The sequence below is a fragment of the Eptatretus burgeri genome, chromosome 12, assembly GCF_056783735.1.
Source record: "Eptatretus burgeri isolate ZD-2024b chromosome 12, Ebu_testis_v1, whole genome shotgun sequence".
Lineage (NCBI taxonomy): Eukaryota > Metazoa > Chordata > Myxini > Myxiniformes > Myxinidae > Eptatretus > Eptatretus burgeri.
In genome coordinates this window covers 99,422,660-99,439,673 of record NC_140972.1, presented here as the reverse complement: position 1 = coordinate 99,439,673, position 17,014 = coordinate 99,422,660, and the positions used below count along the sequence as shown (strand labels likewise).

General features: G+C 45.7%; 1 protein-coding gene across 3 annotated transcripts in view; it reads right to left on the bottom strand.

Moving 5' to 3' along the window:
* LOC147016229 (dedicator of cytokinesis protein 1-like) overlaps positions 1 to 17,014 on the bottom strand; it is a 235,709-nt gene that overhangs the window by 108,249 nt on the left and 110,446 nt on the right. For all 3 annotated transcript variants that reach the window (XM_085849067.1, XM_085849068.1, XM_085849069.1), the window contains 3 exons: positions 11,601 to 11,671; positions 5,538 to 5,644; positions 4,721 to 4,848 (listed from right to left, as the gene is read on the bottom strand). In XM_085849067.1, coding sequence (XP_085705193.1) covers positions 4,721 to 4,848; positions 5,538 to 5,644; positions 11,601 to 11,671 — 306 coding nt within the window. The remainder of the gene's footprint in view (positions 1 to 4,720; positions 4,849 to 5,537; positions 5,645 to 11,600; positions 11,672 to 17,014) is intronic.

Genomic DNA, 17,014 nt, shown 5'->3' with positions numbered 1-17,014 from the left:
CTATATCCAATGCTTCCAGGAACCTGCACCGAATTCTGATTTAAGCTCATCTGCTGTTTCCGCTGCTACAACCTTTCCAGGAAGACCATTTCATGCATTAACTACTCTGAGAGAAAGACACCTACCTTAATACTGTTTAACTCTCCTCTTATTTACTCTCCCTGGTCCTATTGTTGCGGATGTTGTGGGCCCTGGTCCTATTGTTGCGGAAATGGGGCCTTAGTGTGTTATTAATATAGGATTAGCCCAGATCCCCCCTTAAATGCATGTTTAGTCAGGTTGTTTGGTAATCGGACGTTACATGTGTGTCGGGAGGTGTAGCAGGCTGTACATTGTTCATACAGTGGTGGGGTACTGAGAGGCGTTTTCTTCTTCCTAACCAGCCCCCACCCGGCACCCTGAGAATCAGTCAACGAGACGTATCAGCAACCCATTGGCGGAGAGCGGCTGCAAAACTCAGAGGATGGACCAATCACGTATTCCCGGAGGTGGTCCAGAAAGGCCCACCCCGAAGGGCAAGAGGAACTGCCCAGTGGAGTCTGTGATCTGCTTCATGAGGAGTGGTTTGGTCGGCTATTCCTCCTCGGTTATGGATCCAGCCTGAGGTCATCCACAGGTTCATCCTGAGTCCAGTCATGGAGCCTCTGACTGTCCTGACTCCCTGCACGGCTCGACATGTCTTTCATCCCATCGATCCGCCTGCGGAGCCCAACACCGGGATTGGCCTAGTCTGGTGTATGGGCCAGGCCTGGATTCGCATTCTGGACCTTGTGAGAAACCAGCTGGAACACACCATAGATCTTTCTCTTCTGTGCCGTCGACCTTACGGGGGCTTAACGCGCTGAGGCTGGTGCGTGAGCGGTGCGACAAAAGGAGGCCGTAACCACTATCTTTCCACGCGGCATGCGCAAGCAATGCCGATAGGAGTACGAGCGCCATCTTGCCACGCTGCATGCTCGAGCTTGGGTGCTAAAATCTGACAACATTGGCTTGTCACGAGCCGCAATCGTGCCTTCGACACTTTTTCTCTTGTCCATGAGGCATCACAAAGTACTCCGTGTCTTGTCTGCATGTCGTCCAGGTCTAAGGATTATCTCGCTAGGGTTTCCTTCAAAACCCGTATCCGTAGTTCCCTAGTTAAAAGCGGGTTATAGATTAATGATAACTATATATATATATATATATATATATATATATATATATATATATATATATATATGAGAGAAGAGATATATATATATATATATATATATATATATATATATATATATATATATATACATAATATATCTACATATATATATATATATATATCCTGGTGTTGGCACAGTGGTTAGGGCAGCGGCTTGGGATCCAAAAGGTCCTGAGTTCAAGCCCCGTTGGGCCACTAAATTAATACACCAGGGGTTGACTCAGCCTGTCATCCTTCCGAGGTCGGCGAAATGAGTACCAGTGTACTGGGCCGGTGTATACCCCGGTTAAAATAGGTGTACCATATCCCTGTGTCGTAAGAGGCGACCAGGGTTGCGTCAGGAAGGGCATCCGGCGTAAAACATGTGCCAAATCACTATGCGGATCATAGGGTTGATCCGCTGTGGCGACCCCTCACGGGAGCAGCCGAAAGAAGAATAAGATATATATATATATATATATATATATATATATATATATATATATATATATATATATATATATATATATATATATATATATATATATATATATATATAATAGTCCAGAGATGATGATTGTCAATTTCAGACATAAAGTCGCCTGCCAGCAGGTGACGTCATTGAACGATGATGGCAAACGTCACCCCATGTCGAATCAAGAATTAGTGATATGTCGACCCCGAACAATAAAACCATCATCACACTTGAACCCATTGAGATCCCATTTTAATTCATGCTGAGGTGTTGGAGTATATGAAGGGGGTATTCTCACACGAAAAAAAATCGGGATCATCGGTTTGGATGGGGGGCGGGGCCCAAGGTCAAAGGGCACCCCGAACTATAACTTTTTGAATTACTGTTTCGGAGTGATTTTACTTGACGCGATTCGAAAGATCTCGCTTTTACGAGCATTTGGAAACCAAGATCATCCAAATCGGACCACTACAACTTGTGATATGGCCACTGGAAGATTGTGGGTCAACCGGGGGCACCCAAATTTTTGGGGGGGGAGCTAAATGGGCCCCCAGGTCTGAAAATTGACCTATAATGTTTTACCGTGGATACAAACACTTGCACAAAAAAAGGAGTGAAGTCTGAGACGACGTGTCAAAATTTCGCTGAAAAATGTCTACACTTGACATGGAATGCCCCAGTCGCTCTCCCCCCATTCATCGCTCCTCCTTCCTCATCCCCTCTTTGCTTCCCCCCCCTTCCTCTTCATATTCCCGTCAGCGGAGTGATGGGTTGTATTGATATTATAAAGAATGCCTTACTATTATGTTTAATATTCTTAGTCATGCCCTTCTCATACTGTCTTTCTGCTTGCCAAGTTATTTTCTTAATTAGTCTCTGCTTATTCTGATACTGATATAAATCTAACTCCAGTCCTACCTCTGTCTTTATCTCTCTTTTCTCTCTCTCTTCTCTCTCTCTCTTCTCTCTCTCTTCTCTCTCTCTCTTCTCTCTCTCTCCTCTCTCTCTCCTCTCTCTCTCTTCTCTCTCTCTTCTCTCTCTCTTCTCTCTCTCTTCTCTCTCTCTTCTCTCTTCCTCTCTCTCTCTCTCTCTCTCTCTCTCTGCCTCTCTCTCTCTGCCTCTCTCTCTCTCTGCCTCTCTCTCTCTCTCTGCCTCTCTCTGCCTCTCTCTGCCTCTCTCTGCCTCTCTCTCTCTCTCTCTCTGCCTCTCTCTGCCTCTCTCTGCCTCTCTCTGCCTCTCTCTGCCTCTCTCTCTCTGCCTCTCTCTCTGCCTCTCTCTCTGCCTCTCTGCCTCTCTCTCTCTGCCTCTCTGCCTCTCTCTCTCTCTGCCTCTCTGCCTCTCTCTCTCTGCCTCTCTCTCTCTGCCTCTCTGCCTCTCTCTCTGCCTCTCTGCCTCTCTCTCTGCCTCTCTGCCTCTCTCTCTGCCTCTCTGCCTCTCTCTCTGCCTCTCTGCCTCTCTCTCTCTGCCTCTCTGCCTCTCTCTCTGCCTCTCTGCCTCTCTCTCTGCCTCTCTGCCTCTCTCTCTCTCTGCCTCTCTGCCTCTCTCTCTGCCTCTCTGCCTCTCTCTCTGCCTCTCTCTCTGCCTCTCTGCCTCTCTCTCTGCCTCTCTGCCTCTCTCTCTGCCTCTCTGCCTCTCTCTCTGCCTCTCTGCCTCTCTCTCTGCCTCTCTGCCTCTCTCTCTGCCTCTCTGCCTCTCTCTCTGCCTCTCTGCCTCTCTCTCTGCCTCTCTGCCTCTCTCTCTGCCTCTCTGCCTCTCTCTCTGCCTCTCTGCCTCTCTGCCTCTCTCCCTCTCTGCCACTCTCCCTCTCTCTCTCTTTGCCCCTCTCCCTCTCTCTCTCTTTGCCCCTCTCCCTCTCTCTTTCTGCCCCTCTCCCTCTCTCTTTCTGCCCCTCTCCCTCTCTCTCTCTTTGCCCCTCTCCCTCTCTCTTTCTGCCCCTCTCCCTCTCTGCCTCTCTCCCTCTCTGCCCTCTTCCCTCTCTCTATCTGCCCTCTCCCTCTCTCTCTCTCTGCCTCTCTCCCTCTCTGCCTCTCTCTTCCTCTCTCCCTCTCTGTCTCTCTCCCTCTCTGCCTCTCTCCCTCTCTGCCTCTCTCCCTCTCTGCCTCTCTCCCTCTCTGCCTCTCTCCCTCTCTGCCTCTCTCCCTCTCTGCCTCTCTCCCTCTCTGCCTCTCTCCCTCTCTCCCCCCACCTCCCTCTCTGCCTCTCTCCCCCCACCTCCCTCTCTCTCCCCTTGCCTCCCCCTCTCTCTCCCCTGCCTCCCCCCTCTCTCTCTCCCCTGCCTTCCCTCCCCCAGATATCTCCATCAGTGAACTGACGGGCTGTATTTGCTCATATCTAATGAATACCTCATTGGAATGTACGTATTCTGCACTATACACATTTGCTCCTTGAAACTTTCCCATTTTCCTTTCAACAATAGATGCAAAAATCTTGTGTGATTTCTCTTGTGGCCCAGAACTGAACAATCAATGTATTTATAACAGCCCTCACAGCTCCCACCTACCCCCTCCTACCCCAACTTGTCATCATTTTAAACTTTCACAAGCCCCAGATATGTTCATCGGTGTTCAGAAGCACCTAATCCAGATACAGTCCAATCACTGGTAGCAATCCAGAGGTATGTGTCGCACACACCCATCCACTTGGGCCTTGCACAGACCCATATGGTTGGGAGTTTGGAGTACGAGCAAGTGCCCGTTATCATATGAGCAGGAGGCACAGTCCTTTATCTCAGGTACTTCACCAAGTATTTTCAGCTTATTTTAGAAGCTCTGAGCCATTTCCGGTGACAATTCTTATCTCGCTCACACAATACTTCCTGGTATTTCGGGGATCGCTTTTCCTGGTGTTTCTGCACATGCGCACCGAGCATTCTGGGGCGGATTACATTATTTCAAAAGCTGTTCATTAAAACCATGTCTTCAACATAAAAATGAACAACAATGTTGCCTTGTCACCAAGAAGAGCATCGAATAATGAATAAACTTGTCAATTTTGTGATTTGACACACAGCACTGACACCATGCCCACGTACTTTCACCCAACACACGTCATGGCCACAAACAAAAAGGACTCACCGCACTATCCTGGTTTAAGGTGAGCAGGATAGTGCTCAGCAGCTGCACAGAGGGCTCGAGTTCGACCATGGACTCCAGATACGTCTTCAACTGGTGCGTCATGAGGGGAAGCAGAACGTCCCGGCAATCTGCACAAAGCATAGGTTCAAGGGAAGAGCACATACCCTCATGGCTCAACAAGATCATTTTGGAAATGATGATTTATTAATGATCAATACCAAAAGGGTTTAATAAAACGAATGTCGTCAAAGTGTGTTCCTCTCTTAGTTGTGTAAACAAACACTTCAGTACAGTGCAGCAACCTGCAGGATTTAATGGGGGGGGGGGGTTTCCACGCAGAATGGCCAGATGAATCAAACATTACGGCCTGTGCTCAACAGGTGTAGTATGAAGTGAAGAAAGGAGAAAATAATTGACGAGATGGCACAGAAATCAGTTCTATTGCAATGAATGCTTCTCCTATCTATGGAACCACCGTCGAGAGGCTGTTATGTCTTACTCTCCTCTCCAGGGATTCAATCAAGCAGTGCACCATAATCTCTTGTCACCCTAAATTCTGACCCATGATCTTTGTTCGCCCACATTAACCTTTCCTAACCCAACCACCTTACTTGCTTGTTTCAGTTTCCTCCCCTCCTCCCTCTCCTATTTCCTGGTCATTCATTCTCAATGATTGGCCCACTGTCAGAAATAACATGCTCTTCCATGAGCCTCGATCCTGTTCGAAAGAATAGTGGTACATGTCGTTGCTGGGGTCGTGAGAGATGGAAAAAAATACAAACAAAGCCATGACTCGGGTAATTCGAGATCAACACACCTTCCTCAAGGAAAAGGTCTCCTTGTACGATATCGGTCATGCAGCCCAACTTCTGCTTGGTCAGGCGCTCCTTCGGAATGTTATTAATGAAGTCTTTGAACAAAATGCTGCAACGCAATTACCATAGCAGAGTAAGGAGAGGTGAAGTGGTGGGAGGTGTTAAAGCAGGGATAAAGTTCACGTCATCCATCATGTCTGTGCCATGTCCAAGTCCCAGCACTCACACTAACTGAACAAAATGACAACCATCGACAATGCCGAGGAGGGAATTTTGCTCGGTTTCCAAAACACATTAGATTGCCATTTTTAAAAGGGTGTGCAATCGAACCTTCAGGACAGTAAAAGATACAGATGGGACAGCTGGCCTTTAGATCCCCATCTATAGGACAGCATGCTTTGTGATGCAATGACAACCTCCGAACAGTGCACCAGGACAACAGTCTGGATGAATATTGACTCCACATGGAAAAGAAATAGAGGTGGACAGCTCAAAGGTGAGCACATAATCAACCATGGACTGTTCTGCGTTCCCTCAGCCTATAAAACCAAACATTACATGGAGGTGTCCCATCCATATATTAACAGGGATCAACTCTGCTTACGTCCGTCCATGGGCTTCAATACGAGTCCAATACAAAACAGGGATGGGAATATGATGTGATATCAAGTGAATAGTAAAATGTGATTGAACTACATCGAAGAGAAGTAAATGTAGAAATGAGGTTAATGGGATTGGACAAGCCACAGACATGAGTGAGGGGCCACATGACCTGTTGCTGGCTAAAGGTTTTCTTCTATGTTTTAGGATGCAGGAGGAAACAAATAAATGCATTTATCGTGAAGACTCAACAGCTCAGTGGTCTGTCACAGTATTTAGGAGGAAGTGCATGGGAGTATAGTACAAGAACGTTGGCTGCGAGATAGAGTACACCGCCCCCTCATTGTACATGTAAGTGAATAGGGAAAAGGAAAAAAATATTTGACCACTCCAAAAAAAAAAAACATCTTTTTCTCCCACTTTCAAGTAAGGAGTAAAGATGTTACCTCTAACCAATTATTGAATCCTTCCACCAATTGAATCATTGACATATTAGGTCTTTAAACTCAAAGAGAACCAATAGATATCTGTGTGTGAGTACGAGAGAGGAGACGCTCGTCATACTCTAACATCTTTATTATCTATCATACTGACATCTTTACATTAAACTCAAAGAGAGAACCAATAAATATCTGTTTATGTCTAATTTTAGGGAAGAGCTTAATTTTCTTATAACACTCATCACCATCAAGAATGTTGACAAACAATATGTTGGAACTTGGTTCTTGGTATAAATGTCGTTGAGCAGAGATGAAATGATAAACCTCCTTCATTGTTGTTCTCTGAGATCCTCCCGACCCACACATCATTTTGAGATTGATTTCTTGATATTTCCATGCAATCTTTTTGAACCCCTCAGTCTGTGTGCTTCATTTACACTTGTCTTGGTTATCTCTTCAGCAAGACCTTTTTGATATTTAACACATTTGTTGTTTTCCATTTAAATACCAAGGTTGTGATTTACTCCACTCTCTGGTTTGGTTATTGCTTGCTGCTATCATTTATATACCATTAACAAATGTGACAGTAGTCCGTTAAAATCCCCCCAAACCAAAAAAAAAATTTTTGATACAATATTGAAGCTCGTATAAGAGCGAACACACAGAACGTGCAACAAAGGAGCAGGAGACAGCAGGGTGGGAGAGGGAAGCACAAAACAGTGGAGAATAAAGAAATGAGGAGGTCTGTGGAAGGGAGAGTAATGGGGTGGGGAACACAGAGTAAACAAGATGGACACTACAGGGACTTTCAGGAAGGAAAGCAGGGAATTTGAAGGAGGTGGGTTTGGGGTGGATTAACGGGGGTAGAAAAGATTCCGATTTTGGTTGGGGGAAGATAAGAAATGGTGGTGAACAGCTGTTTTGAAGACCTGGAGGGAGGAGTGGGATTGAAGAGAGTGTGGGAGTTTATTCCAGAAGCTGGAAAAAAGAGGAATGAAAGAGTGAAGGTGAGCAGTGATTTTGGTAGTTTTACCAGAAGGGGGTTGTTGGCGGACCTTGAGTGCCCTGTGGACATATGGGGGGGGGGGGGACAGACATCGCAGAGAGAGTGGGGGGGGGCGAGACTGGAGAGGAGACTGCAGAAGACAGAAAGACCACCGACCTGCCTGTTGTGAGAGGGAGAGACCCAAAGACTCAGCCTCACCGCAGGAGATACCAATGATCCTTAAAAGTTGTTCTCTTATATGAGCCTTTCATAGGATATTTAGTTAAAGTATAAGAAAACCAAAAAAGTTATGGACTGATGAGGGAACAGAGTTCTATGATAAAACATTTATCAGTTTTCTTAAAGATAATAGTATTACACTATATAGCATCTTTAATGAAAGAAAGGAAGTTGTTATTGAGCATTTTAATCATACTTTGAAAGAGAGACTATATAAAATATTTGCTCAACTCTATTCTGGTTCTCAACAATGGGTATCTTTAATTCATAACACTGTAGATAATTGCAATAATACAGTTCATTCCTCTCTGAAATAAATACCAACAGGAACATTTACCAAATTAGAATATGAAAAGGAGATGAATCTGAGAAAGCTAAAGTTTAAGGTTGAAGATATCGTAAGAATACATCGGTGGAAATTACACTTTGAGAAAGGATATACAAAGAGGTGGAGTAATGATCTTTTCAAAATCAGTGATGTTTTAGACACAGTTCCTTGGATGTATAAATTGTATGATTCAAAGGGAGAAGAGATTTGAGGTTCATTTTATTCACAGGAATTACAAAAGACAGATTTTTTTTTTTTTGTATACCTTGGTCGAGGCTCGTATGAGAGCTAACACACAACTCACAGCAAGGAGGGATGAGACAAGAGGGGCGGGAGTGGAAGGGACAAAACAGTGGGGAACAGACACATTAGGTGAACTGTGGAAGGGAGAGGGATGGGGATGGGACGGGGAACATGGCGAAGAGAAGATGGACATTTCAGGGACTTTCAGGAAGGAAAGCAGGAGAAATGAAGGAAGAGGGCTTGGGTGGATTATCGGGGGTAGAAAAGATCGAGGATTTGGATGGGGGAAGATAAGAGGTGGTGGTGAACAGCTGTTTTGAAAGCCTGGAGGGAAGAATGGGAAAGAATAGAGTGAGGAAGTTTATTCCAAAGGCGGGAAAAAGAGGAATGAAAGAGTGAAGATGAGCAGTGATTCGTGATTTTGGTAGTTTTACCAGAAGGGGGTTGTTGGCGGACCTTGAGCGCCCTGTGGAAATGTGGTGGGGACAAATCGCAGAGAGAGCAGGGGGGGCAAGGCTGGAGAGGAGTCGGTAGAAGACAGAAAGACCACCGACCAACCTGCGGTGATTGAGTGAGAGGCCCAAAGACTCAGCTTCATTGCGGGAGATGCCGATGATCTTAAATGCCCTGGTTTCGACAGCGTGAAGCCGAGAAAGGTGGGAGGCAGGAGCACCAGCCCAGAGAGGAGAGCAGTTCTCCATCAGGCTACGGACAAAAGCTTTGTAAGTGGTCAGGAGCTCAAGAGGGCCGAGGAAGGACTTAGCACGACGGAGGATTCCCAGTCGGCGACTGGCTTTTAAGGCGAGGCTGGAAATGTGACTTTCCCAGGAAAGGTCATGGCAGATAGTGAGACCTAGAAGCTTGAAAGAAAAGACTTCTTCCAGAGGATTGTTGAGAAAGTGGATGGGGGGGTTTTGTAAACGGTCCTTTCGAAGAGACATAGTGAGAGTGTGAGATTTGTCTGGATTGAAAGACATGTTCCACATGTTGGACCAGTTTGTGATTTTATCCAGATCTGCAGTGAGTGAAGAAGCTGCTGCTTGCCGGTCTGAGGGATGACAGATGGTACGGCAGAGGGTGGAGTCGTCGGCAAAGAGAAATAGAGGATTTTCCAGAGAGTCCGAGAGATCATTGATGAAAACCAGAAAAAGAACAGGGCCCAGAACGCTACCTTGAGGAACTCCAGCCTGCACAGGAAGAGGGGATGAAAGAACTCCATTTAGGGCCACACGTTGACTGCGACAGGAGAGGAAGTCTGCGAGCCATGAGTGGAGATGGCCTTGAATACCATGGGAAGAGAGTTTGGTGAGTAGGGCAGGGTGCCAGACTGTGTCAAAAGCACGTGATATGTCCAGGGATACGGCTCGGATTTCCTGTCTGGCATTGAGGACCTCCATCCATTGATGGGAGAGCAGAAGCAGCATATCCAGGGTAGAGTGACCTGGTCTGAAACCAAATTTATTATTGGAAATCAAGCCATTGGAGAAGAGGAAGGATTTCATAACTGAGGCGATGATGGATTCCATCACCTTGCTGATGATTGGGAGAAGGCTGATTGGTCTGTAGTTATAGGGATCTGTTTTTGCACCTTTTTTATGCAGGGCAGTGATGTTAGCAGATTTCCAAGCAGATGGCAGATGACCTTGGGCAAATGAGAGGGTGAATAGAACAGAGAGAGGGTGAGCAAGAGCAGAAGAGCAGGCTTTGAGGACACGTGGGCTGATGCCGTCTGGACCGGTTGCAGAATCTGACTCGAGGTTTGAAAGCAAGCTGTCCACCTTGTCAGGAGAAAAGGATACAGAGTCCAGGGACAGTTGGGTGCGACTGGGTAAAGTGGGTAGAGATAGTGATGGGTTTAGGACACAAGATTTAGCTGCAAACACCGAGTTTAGACATTCAGCTTTATCACGTGTGGAATCAGCAGTGCGGCCATTTGAGGTAAGGGAGGGGATGGAGGGGGAACATACACCAGAAACAGATTTGATTAAACGCCACCAGGATTTTGAGGAGGGAGAGAGGTTTGAGAGTTCAGACTTGAGATGAGAAAGATGTTGTTTTCTGGCTCTCCTGAGGGTAGATACACACTTGTTCCGAGCTTTGTGGAAAGAACTGAGATTGCCCTCAGTTGGGTTTGCTTTCCATGAGGCAAAGGCAAGTTGTTTCAGGACAACTGCCTCGCCACAAGCTTCAGTAAACCAAGGGCGGGAGGAAGGGTAAGACAACTGAACACGAGAGGGGATAAATCTGTGCATGAGGGAGAGCAAGTTTCTTTGAAAGAATTCCCAGGATGAGTTGATGTTTGAGAAAGTAGTGATAGGAGACCAGTCTGTCAGTTTGATGGCTGCTCGGAGACCCTGCCAGTCGGCTTGAGTGAAATGCCAGACTCGACGGCGGTGAGGTGGTTCTCTGATAACAGCCAGAGAGATGTCCACTTTGACAAGGACGTGGTCAGAAGAACCAATTGGAGCGAAGGAAGAGCAGCAGATATTGTCAGGGAAATTTGTCAAAATCAGATCCAGAAGAGATGGAGTACCATTGGTTGAGATCCGGGTCGGGAAGTTGACCGATTGAGTCAGTCCCAATGAGTCGCAGAAAGCTTTTGCTGAGGTGCCACGGCAGGTGAGAGAGGTACCCACACCGAGCCAACTGGCGTGATGACAATTGAAGATGATAAATTTTAATATAATTAAATTTTAAAAATTGGTTTGGGGAGATTTTAACAGCATGTGTATATGTGTATGTATGTATGTATAAATATATATATATATATATATATATATATATATATATATATATATATATATATATATATATATATATATATATATGGAAACATGTGGAGTGTGACAAGCACTCCCCCCATCTCCACTGTATATAGTCCGACACCAAAGCATGGCCAATGGAGATCGGGGGAGTGCTTGTCACACTCCACACGTTTCAATTTACCTGCCGATCACATCACGTGCCTTCTGGTTGAATGGTTTGCATTAGCAGGAACAATCGTGTGGGTGGCAGACGGACAGTTGTTCTTTGCTCATTTTGCGGTGTTACCGTTTGAGACATTATCTGAGGTGATGCTCACCATAACAATGAGGTGCATCTGATATTGATATTTTAAAAAAAAATTTAAAGCACGCGCGTACGCACACACAAATGTCATTGGTCATTATCCAAAACACCCAAACGAACACCAAACCAATGATGAGCAAAATCACAAAATTAACCTGACCTGAAGTTGTTGAGGTCGTAAACAACACGAACATCATGAACAATCGTGGGGAGGAACCTGAGAGCAGCACCCTGCACACACCATACACACAGAAGCATAGCTGTGTGGAACCAATAAATGTATCAATGGTGTTTATGAGTGCTTAAGTCTTTTACGTTCACATGTCCTGTACACAGAAATTCATATATTCCATGACTTTCAGTAAGAATATGTCAACCAAAATGTGACAACATGGTAACCTGTGTAACCACAAGGTAGATAGAAGTCATGATATAATGGATTTGTTCAATAATATAAAAGACAAAGGATCCACATTTCCTACCAAGATTATTTTTTTGGAACATATCCAAACATTTTTACACCTCATGCCTCAAACACCAAAATCACAATTTCTACCTGCGACGTATCGCAGGTCTACAAGAGCTCCGTGTGGTTGTTGTTGTGGTTCTTGTTGGGGGGGGGGGGTCGATTTTCAAAATGTGCACCCATTGATCGGACAGCTGCCAGACACCACCAACAATGGCATCCAACCAAAATAATATGGCTACCATTTTGGATTTCTGGTGGGCGTAAGACATCAAGTCCGCAGGCCTCTGCTGATTATACACTGCCTGGGTTTGTTGCGTCAGTTTTCCATTGGCTTTGTTTGGGTCGATTTTTATTCACGATGAGGGACCCCGAAAATTCGAATCATATGTCTAATAAAAATGAGTAAAGTTTAATCAAGCCCGTCAGCACACACAGTAAATTCCTCACTAACAATAATAACAATAATAATAATAATAATATGGGTTGTTTTATGGTACACTTTGTCCAGGCTCATACAAGAGCTAGTACACAGAACATATAACAAAGGGAGGAGGAGACAAGAGTGGGCAAGAGAGGAAAGCATAATAACAGTAGGGAACAGCGAGACATTAGGAGATCTGTAGAAGAGAGAGGGATGGGGCAGGGTACCCGGGATAAACAAGATGGATAAGACAGGGACCTTCAGGAATGAAAACCGGGAATTTGAAGGATGTGGGTTTGGGGTGGATTATCGTGGTTTTGTATGGGGGAAAATATGAGATGGTGGTGAACACCTGAGTGGAAGAGTGGGATTGAAGAGAGTATGGGAGTTTGTTCGAGAGGCTGGAAAAAAAGAAAAATGAAAGAGTGAAGGCGAGCAGTGATTCTTGATTTTGGCAGTTTCACCAGAAGTGGGTTGCTGGCAGACCTTCAGCACCCTGTAGAAATATTAGAGGGACAGAGCACAGACAGAGCTGGGGGTGCAAGGCTGGAGAAGAGTCGGGAGAAGACAGAAAGACCACTGACTCGCCTGCAGTGAAAGTGAAAGAACCATTGACTCAGCTTCATCACGGGAGATACCCATGATCCTAAAAGCAATACTCTACCAGAGGGGAAAGCAATACTCTGTCAAGCTGCAGATGAAAGCTTTGTATGTGGTTAAGGGATCAGGTGTGGCAAGGAAGGATGTTGCACGATGGAGTATTCCCAATCAGCGACTGCTTTTGAAGATCAGCTTGAAAATGTGGCTTTCCCAGGAAAGATCATAGCAGATGGTGAGACCAAAAGCTTGAGTGAAAGAACTTCTTCAAGACGATTATTGAGAAAGTAGATGGGGGAGGGGGGAGAGGAGTTTCAGATGGTCCTTTTGGAGAGACATGGGGTGTGTGTGTGTGTGTGTGTGTGTGTGTGTGTGTGTGTGTGTGTGTGTGTGTGTGTGTGTGTGTGTGTGTGTGTGTGTGAGTGTGTGTGTGTGTGTGTGTGTGTGTGTGTGTGTGTGTGTGTGTGTGTGTGTGTGTGTGTGTGTGTGTGTGTGTGAGATTTGTCAGGATTGAAAGACAAGTTCCACGTGTTGGACCATTTTGTGATTTTATCCAGGTACGCAAAGAGTGAAAAGACTGCTGCCTGCCAATCTGAGGGATGACAGATGGTACGGCAGAAGATAGAGTCATCAGCAAAGAGATAGAGAGGGTTTTCCAGAATTGGTGAGATCATTGATGAAGATGAGAAAAAGCACAGGGCCCAGAACACTGCCTTGAGGAACTCCAGCTTGGACAAGAAGAGAAGATGAGAGAATTCCATGAAGAGCCACGCGTTGACTACGACAGGAGAGGTAGTCCACGAGCCATGAGTACTGATTGCCTTGTGTACCATAAGAAGAGAGTTTGGTGAGCAGTGAGGGGTGCCAGACTGCATGGAAAGCTTGTGATATGTCCAGGGAGATGGCTCCGATCTCATGTCTGGCATTAGGGACCTCCATCCATTGTTTGAAAAGCAGAAGCAGCATGTCCATGGTAGAGTAACCTGGTATGAATCCAAATTGGTGATAGAGCCATTGGAGAAGCAGAAAGATTTAATGTCTGAAGCAATGATGGATTCCATAACCTTGCTGATGATTAGGAGAAGGCTGATTGGTGTGTAGTTGCAGGGATCTGCTTTTGCACCTATTTTATGCAGGGCAGTGATGTTTGCTGATTTCCAAGAAGAGGGCAGATGACCTTGAGCAAATGAGAGGGTGAACAGAACAGAGAGAGGGTGAGCAAGAGCAGAGGAGCAGGTTTTTAGGACACGTGGGCTGATGCTGTCTGTTCGGGTTGCAGCACAAGAGTCGAGGTTTAATGGTGAACTCTCCACCTTGTCGGGGGAAAATGATACAGACTCCAGGAGCAGCTGGGTGTCACTGGGTAAGGTGAGTAAAGAAAGCGATGGGTTTGGGACACAAGATTTTGAGGCAAACACAGATTTTAGGCATTCAGCCTTTTCATGGGCCGTGTCAGCTGTGCAGCCATTTGGGAGGGGATGGAGGGGGAACATGCACCAGAAACAGACTTCACCAGACACCACCAGGATTTGGAGGAGGTAGACAGGTTTGAGGGTTCATAGTTGAGATGAGAAAGATGTTGCTTCCTGGCTCTCCTGAGGGTAGACAAACACTTGTTCTGAGCTTTTTGGAAGGAACTGAGATTGCCTTCAATGGGATTTGCCTTCCATGAGGTGAAGGCAAGTTGTTTCAGGGCAACTGCCTCACCACAAGCTTCAGTGTACCTTGGGTGGGAGGAAGAGTATGACAACTGAAGACGAGATGGGATAAATCTGCATGAGAGAGCAAATTTCTTTGAAAGAATTCCCAGGATGAGTTGATGTTGAGTCCCAGGAGAGAGTAGAAATGGGAGAGCAGTCCAAAAGTTTGATGGCTGCTTGAAGTCTTTGCCAGTCTGCTTCAGTGAAATGCCTGACTCGTCAGCGCTGAGGTGGTTCTGTAATTACGGCCAGAGTGATGACCACTTTAACCAGCATATGGTCAGATGAACCGATTGGAGAAGAAGAACAGCAGACATTTTCAAAGAAATTGGTCAAAATCAAATCCAGAAGATATACCGTTGACTGAGATGGGGTACCAGGAAGTTGAGAGATTGTGTCAGTCCCAATGAGTTGCAGAAGTCCTTTGCTGAAGAGCCATGACAGGTGAGAGAGGTTCCCACACCCAGCCAACTGGCATGATGACAACTGAAGTGACCACATATGAGAAAGAGAGAGTTGGGATGAGTGGATAGAAGTTCGTCCATGTCGTTGACCCATTGTAACTGAGATGTGAATGGAGTCATCATTGTTTGGTGTACGGTACAACACACATATAAACAAGAGGTAGCCGTAGCCAGAAGTATTCCTGGGGGTGTGGTGCATCCTGGAGGTGTGGTGGAGTGAAGGCAGTGCAAGTGGAGTGAGGAATAGAATTTTTGATGAAGAGAACAACTCTGCCACCAGGACAAGGCTCAGGTCCATCATACCAGTGGAGGGAATCACCAGGGAGAGATACAAAGGAGTTAGAGATATATTCAAGGAGGAAAGTTTCTGTTAAGCAGGTTATGTCTGGTTTGTCAGTGGCAACCTATGTGGAGAGATGTCAGGTTAGAGTGAAGGCCCTGGATGTTCGAGGTCCACACCATTAAGGCTAAGAGAGGGGAGGAGACGTTGGGTACAGGAGAGGGGAGGGGGAGAGTAAGACGAGGGAAGAGAGGGAGGAAAGGGGGAGGTAGGGAGAGCTGTTGACAGTGTGTAGGAGATTGCAGAAGAGCTAGGGGAGAGGGCAGGATGAGGAGGATGAGGAGGAGGAGGAGGAGGAGGAGGAGGAGGACAAAAGGCAAGGTGGTAATGGGTTGACAGGGAAGAGGGAGGGTTGACAGGGAAGCTTTGAGAGGGAGGGGAGACGATGAGAGCAGACACAGCCATGGGGGAGGAGGGAGAGAGGAGAGGTGGGGAGAGGGAACGGATGAGCCTGGGTAGTGGTATGGTGAAGATGGGAGTGCGCAGGGGGAGGAACAAGATTTGAGGGGGTGGGAAGAGGGGGAGGTGTGATGAGAGGAAAGAAAGAGCATGTTTGAGATGTTGAGGAGTGTCATGATTGAGAGAGTGAGTTATCTCTCTGTTAGGTTGTAACGGAGCCCACAGATGTTTGAAAACCACACAGTTTGGGACACCAGAGGAGGAGCTGTTAGTATAGTGGAGGACAGTGGAGAGGTGCTAAGAGAGGAGAGAGCATGAGGGGCAAGATGGCAGGGGTAGGAAGGGGGTATAACAAGGGAGGAGTTAGGAGGAGGTAGATTTGAGGGTGGTGAATTGGCACTGAAAATGGACAAAAGAACAATTGACACAATACAAGCAGTCATTGCAAACTGGGGTTGTTGAGATTTCCAAGTTAGAGATACATATAAAAACATTAGGAGAGGGGTGGAATAATGGTGAGTTAAGAGAATCGAGAAAGGAAGAGCTGTACTAGTTGGAATTTTTTGAGACCGAATGTATGAAAGATCGATTTGAAATCGGCCTTTTAAAGAGGAAGAAGAGGAGTGAATTATGAAAGAATAGAGAAATCAAGTGGGGAAAAAAAGAGAAAGTTCAAACATTTTAAAACAGTTTTTTGTATATTTTTTTAAGGTTAGTTGAGAGAAGGTTAGAGTAAAGGAAGAGGTTGAAGAAAATATTGTGAAGGCGTATGGTGAATACCATCATTTTTTTGGCGGAGGAGGAAGAAAAGGAGGAAAGGGAAGTCATGTGGTCATAGGAGGTGTAAGGTAAGAAGGGAAATATTTTGTATTTTAAAAAACAAAAAACATTTCAAGACATTAAACAGAGGGTACAATTGGGAGGAACTGAAAGAGTGGTAAAGGGATTGTCGTAAAAACTAAAAGTCTGAAGGTAATGAAAACGATCATGCACACAAACAAGGAAAAGGTTAGGCCTCAAAGAACCCAATATGAAAATTCCAATGACTACTCACCAATTAGCACAAGTTTTAAAACAAAATCGAACTAGAAACACACAGTAAACATGGAGATGACAAATTAACAGTAAATACGCGACAAAAAAACGACCAGGAAACTTATCTTTGAGAAATTCGGCAGAGACCA